A 4,938-nucleotide genomic window follows, 5' to 3' on the forward strand; every position below is an offset into this window, starting at 1 on the left:
ATATATTTTAAAGGCGTCTAGTGATGGTGGGAGTTGAAGGGGCATATCATCGTCGGTAAGGTGCATGCATGTTCGTATATTTTTGTTGATATAAATGTCCCAATGATGTTAAAATGTGATTAATCATGGTTGCCGTCGACCCAAATGAACATTACTCACCTACTCTTGTAGACTAGCGGTCTCTGGCCTTTCTCAGTCGTATTTTGTGAGATAGTTCAGAGAGGATTGTTTATCTACTACACAAAAGCATTTCGGTGAAATCAAGCTATTATTTTGTTACGCCGTATACCATGCTAGAGAAATGCATTGTAACTAAGAGGATTGTGGTTATACTCGTGTTGAGTGTAGTGGCATTAGCATTTCAATGGGTGGTTGCTTACTTCATTCATCTCAACCGGAGCTCACACACTTCTTGGACACAGAGAAACTCCAACCCACTCTGTATGCCTCCCGACATCATTTTTTTGATGATTTTGGGGTAAAATTAAGTCGTCTCCAACCCACAATGACGGAGAGAGAGACGAGGGGTGATTGCACGAACGACAAGACACATGAGAAATATAGGCATGAAGATACACAGTACCAATACATTAACAGTCGCGCAATGTGCGCCCACTCGTGATAGCCACGTCATCGAGGCGCACTGTTCGGGGCGGCCAATCGGGATCGAGCTTCGCGTCTCACAGGAAGCTTCCTTCCCACCCCCACCTCGCTTCGTCGCTAAGAAAGAGGAAGGCAAACACTTCCTCAAGTAACACCTCCTCCCTCCCGTGAAACCTTTCCTCGATGAAAATAGCAAGAGAAAAGAGAAAAGGAAATAAACTTCCGCCCCTCTCTCCCACGCTACCTCTCTTCCGCCGCCGCCGCCGCCACCTCCCATCCAAGATCCTCCGGCTCTGTCGTGCATGCCACCGGAGGAAGGGCCCCTTCCGAGACCCGCTTCTCCACCGAGTCAATTCGTGTGGGAGCCATTGTAGTCCTCTCCCCTCGGTGCGCGGCGCCGGAGAGAGCGACAAGGAGGTCCAGCAGTCCATGCTGCCATCGTCCTACCTCGTCGTGTGGCGTCGAAGAGAAGGACGAGGAGGTTGAGCAGTCCGTGCTGTCTTCGCCATCGCCTAATCTGGTTAAAGTTGGAGGTAAGCAGCTTCTTTGGGTTCATCCATCTATAGGATTCTATGAGGACTTGTGTTTTGATAATCTAGATGCCGCCACCGTCGGCGCCTCTAGCGCATCCACAAACTGGCGCAACCTCCCTCAGCTCCCCGCCCTCGCCCACAAGGACAAACACTAGGTCGCGCTGCCCCCACCCCACGATGCCGTCTGCGTTGATCTGAAGCCCGCAGAGGACGGGGATGAGGTGGGAGTGGAGATGCAAGTCGTCAGTAGACGGGAGGCGATGCCGTTGGTACGGGTCACACAGGTGTTGGGGTCGATGCAGAGCACCGGCGGAGGGTGCCATTTTCCTCGCGTGACTCGTCAGATCCGACCTTACGCCAGCGCCGGCTATTGAGGAGCCGTCACACTACAGCCCGATGGTGAGTCCATCATCCATTCATTCCTCTATGACTCGCAACTATCTGAATTAGCTGTCGTTTTCCATCCATGGATGATTAGTGTAGAATAGAATCCTGGTAGTGCTCTTGATTGGAAGTGCCATCGTGGGTTTGAGGATTGTGTAAAAGCTCACCTGATCGCTGTATTTGGATGGTTGCTTTAGATTCGTCTGCTTTTGGCTGTAGAGATTCTGACCAGGTTTAACCTTCGACATGGAGTGTCTAGCTTAGCACCATGTTACTGCACTTTGTGGTGGACACATGGAGCATGTTGATGGCTTCTAAGCATTTCTTGATCTTATGTGCTTGTTAGATTTTACTGGAAACCTCGTTGTCCTTGCGCTTTACCATTGTGAAGTTCAACACTATGTCCTGTGCATTCAGTACAGAACTATCAAACCTGCAGTTTTTCGACTTTTAGTTTTGCATGGATCATTAGTAATTTATAGTTGTATTTGGGTTGGTACTAGGACTGTTAAGTAAGACTATAGGGTCTCTTGTTAATTGTTGAGAGTTTGTCATTTTCAGCAAAGCAATGGTTCATATCTTGTGCTGTCGTTTTAAAAGAAAATTGTGTTGCTACCTTTTTTTTGGCTTGTGCACATTGACAGAGTGGATTCTTACTATTTCCTACTGTTTTTCAGCATCCATGGCCTGTGCAAATCATCAATCATCATGTTCGATGTCACCTCCCGGTTAAACTACAAGAACGTTCCCACATGGCAGAGACATCTGCAGGTATAGTATATATGCTCACCCAGAATATTTTCAGTTTCCACCTAGCTCCTATTCCATTAGTTGTCCTAAATTGATCTGACACATCTCTTGAATTATCCTTTATTGCAATCAGGGTGCGAGATATGTAGCTCTGTTGTACAAGTCTTGATACTAACAGTTTCACAATAATTATTAACATCCCTATTCGTGGCATTAATTATTTATTTCTAGAGATTTCTTTCTCATAGCTATTATATTCTATCCTTATCCATAAATTAATAATTTTTAATGATATCAGGCATTCTTATCTGGCAGACCAGGCAGGTGGCGACAACCATTTGGATGAACAGAGGCATGATCTTTACAATGAAGCACAAAGTTTGTCAGACAGAGTCGATATATCTAACTATCCAAGGTGTGCCTGATTATATTAAATGTTGTTCGCTTGCTTCCTTGACATATAGATGGTTTTCATTAACACCTCATCTCTATGTAGCTACCATTGATGAAGCACAAGATGGTGAAAATGTGGAAAATCATATTTCACTGGCCAAAATGTTAGAAGTGAACCAGGAAGTTAGTACTGCCAAAAGTAATAGTGTAAGGGGATCTCAATCGTGTAAAATCATATGTACTACTTAGTTAGAGCTTCCTAGGAGTTGTTTGTGCTATTTTTTTTAATGAAATCTTTGACTGGCATTTTTTTGGTAGGAGTAGATCTCAATATGCAGCTTATTGTTGTACCCTTTTTTCTACTCTTTTTGTTATCTCCATGTATTCATTCTATAGTTATCCTCATGTCTTTGCTCCTACGCCAGATGTATTCCATGAATGTGCACTCTACCACTGTTGCTAGAAGCAGCAACATACTACTTTCAGAGATATCACATACTAATTTCAGAGATAGGTCTAGAATGGAATCATTCCATCAAACACATATATAATTCTGTAGGTGTTGGAACCATACACACAACACATCAACGGAAGTATCTAACAGAAAGTTGATAGCATTCTGTCACTTAGCCAAGTTTGGTCTCCTATACTGTAAATACTTTTGCAATTATTAATCAAGATAATGTTTAAACAGGTTGTGTTGCACCTATTACTCAAAGTGACTTAAATTCCAGTATACGTAATCAAGTTCAGTATCTTAGCAAAAGGTTGGTCAAAGGGATACTTCCTTACCTTTGGACAATTCCTACAACACCCTTGGTTACTTTATGCTAATGAAATTCTTCTCGGCTTATTTCTTAAGAACTGTATGCTGATATTGTGGGCACAATTAGATAGAGTTTAAGGTAATATATCAGAACTCAGACAGACCCCTTAGATAAGAAAACGAATCTTATATAATTCAACTGGGTACACAATGAAGGTTGGGATGGGTAAAGATTCGAGGACTGGCGACATCCCTCATTAGTCTCTCGGAGTCTCGACAGGGCTTATCCCTGTCGTCTTCTGTTGACTAAAAGTGACACATTTCTTTAAAATAGTTGTCTGGTCATTGTGTGGATATTTAAACACAGTAGATGTTATCTATATGTGTAATGCATCTTGTGACTAGATATATAATAACTCACTCCCACTCCTCTAAGTTTTAATGGTTTAATGGATTTGCGCTGCCTTACTCTCGGCTCCAATGAATCCGCCCTGCCTTACTGTCATTTATTCAGAGTTTTTACTGGTTTGCTGATGTACAAAGTGCTGATCCCGTTCTTCTCATTTGATCAGAATATGCGTACACCATGATGGTCACTGAGAAATCTGGCATACGGATATGGCGTTGTGTGGTTGGAGGTGCTAATAGGTAGTGCACATGTGCAACAAATATAACTGGGAGGTGATATCGTAACATCGGCAAAAAATTACATTAGGGACAATTCTCTGGGCCCAGGGATCCTCGACACTAATCTGGATTTGGAAGATAAAGCCGCTGTCGATCATTGAGTTCTTGGAAATTGCTCTGCTATGTAGTTACCTGTCGCTGTGTGAGAGATTGTTGATGCGGCATGTTGTACTTGTGTTAAGCGAGTCAAAAGATAGGGCATGGGCGAGCTCCGCATCCTCGTCTGCTTCTGATCATTCTTCCAAGAAGGATAGCTCATGATGTATGTTTATATAAGTTCAGTTAGTGAAGGCAATAGCCGTTGTTCCCTTTACCTTGTTATTACTTATGGTGGGGATTTGTGGAGTCTGCACTTGTTCTTTCAAACTGGAATAACAATTTTTTGTGATGTTTATTTCTCAAGGATCCTAGCCCCTGTGCTCCTTTAGCTGAAGTGGAAACATTTTTGACAAGACAAGAACAGCTCCTATGAATATTAGGTGGTGCTCTGTGCTTCACTTTCAATTCAACTACTTTTGTTGTATTCATGGACTACTTTTTTGCCATTAATACAACTCATATAATTCTGCAAAATGATAGGTACTTTGGCACTGTTAAGCTTAGGAATCAGAATTGGGACCTAGCTTATACTGCCTTGTCATATTGATTAATGGACTGGATACATGAACTCTAGATTACACTTTTGACAGTTTCAATTTCCAACTAATTATATTGTAATTTCTATGCAAATATCCGCAGTTTTAATCATGGTCCGCTAATTCATTCTTGACTTGGATGATAAATATAGTTCGATTTATACTTAGTGTGTTTTATCATTATATT

The 4,938-nt window shown here is 42.3% G+C and overlaps 1 protein-coding gene across 3 annotated transcripts; it reads left to right on the forward strand.

The window, feature by feature from the left end:
• Positions 1-817: 817 nt before the first annotated feature.
• Positions 818-4,685, forward strand: LOC119328159. Of its 3 annotated transcripts, none has more exons than XR_005158859.1 (6): positions 818-1,136; positions 1,203-1,535; positions 2,198-2,291; positions 2,569-2,685; positions 2,767-2,870; positions 4,002-4,685. XR_005158859.1 is itself a non-coding variant. In XM_037601179.1 (5 exons), the coding sequence occupies exons 1-5, from the start codon at positions 1,533-1,535 to the stop codon at positions 4,017-4,019; spliced, it is 336 nt and encodes a 111-aa protein (XP_037457076.1). In that variant the 5' UTR covers positions 818-1,532; the 3' UTR covers positions 4,020-4,685. The 3 variants fall into 3 exon arrangements, 1 of the variants encoding a protein (XP_037457076.1); XR_005158860.1 differs by having other exon boundaries at positions 1,228-1,535; XM_037601179.1 differs by having other exon boundaries at positions 818-1,535.
• Positions 4,686-4,938: the final 253 nt, after the last annotated feature.

Source organism: Triticum dicoccoides, chromosome 7A (assembly GCF_002162155.2).
Source record: "Triticum dicoccoides isolate Atlit2015 ecotype Zavitan chromosome 7A, WEW_v2.0, whole genome shotgun sequence".
In the NCBI taxonomy this organism is placed as follows: Eukaryota; Viridiplantae; Streptophyta; class Magnoliopsida; order Poales; family Poaceae; genus Triticum; species Triticum dicoccoides.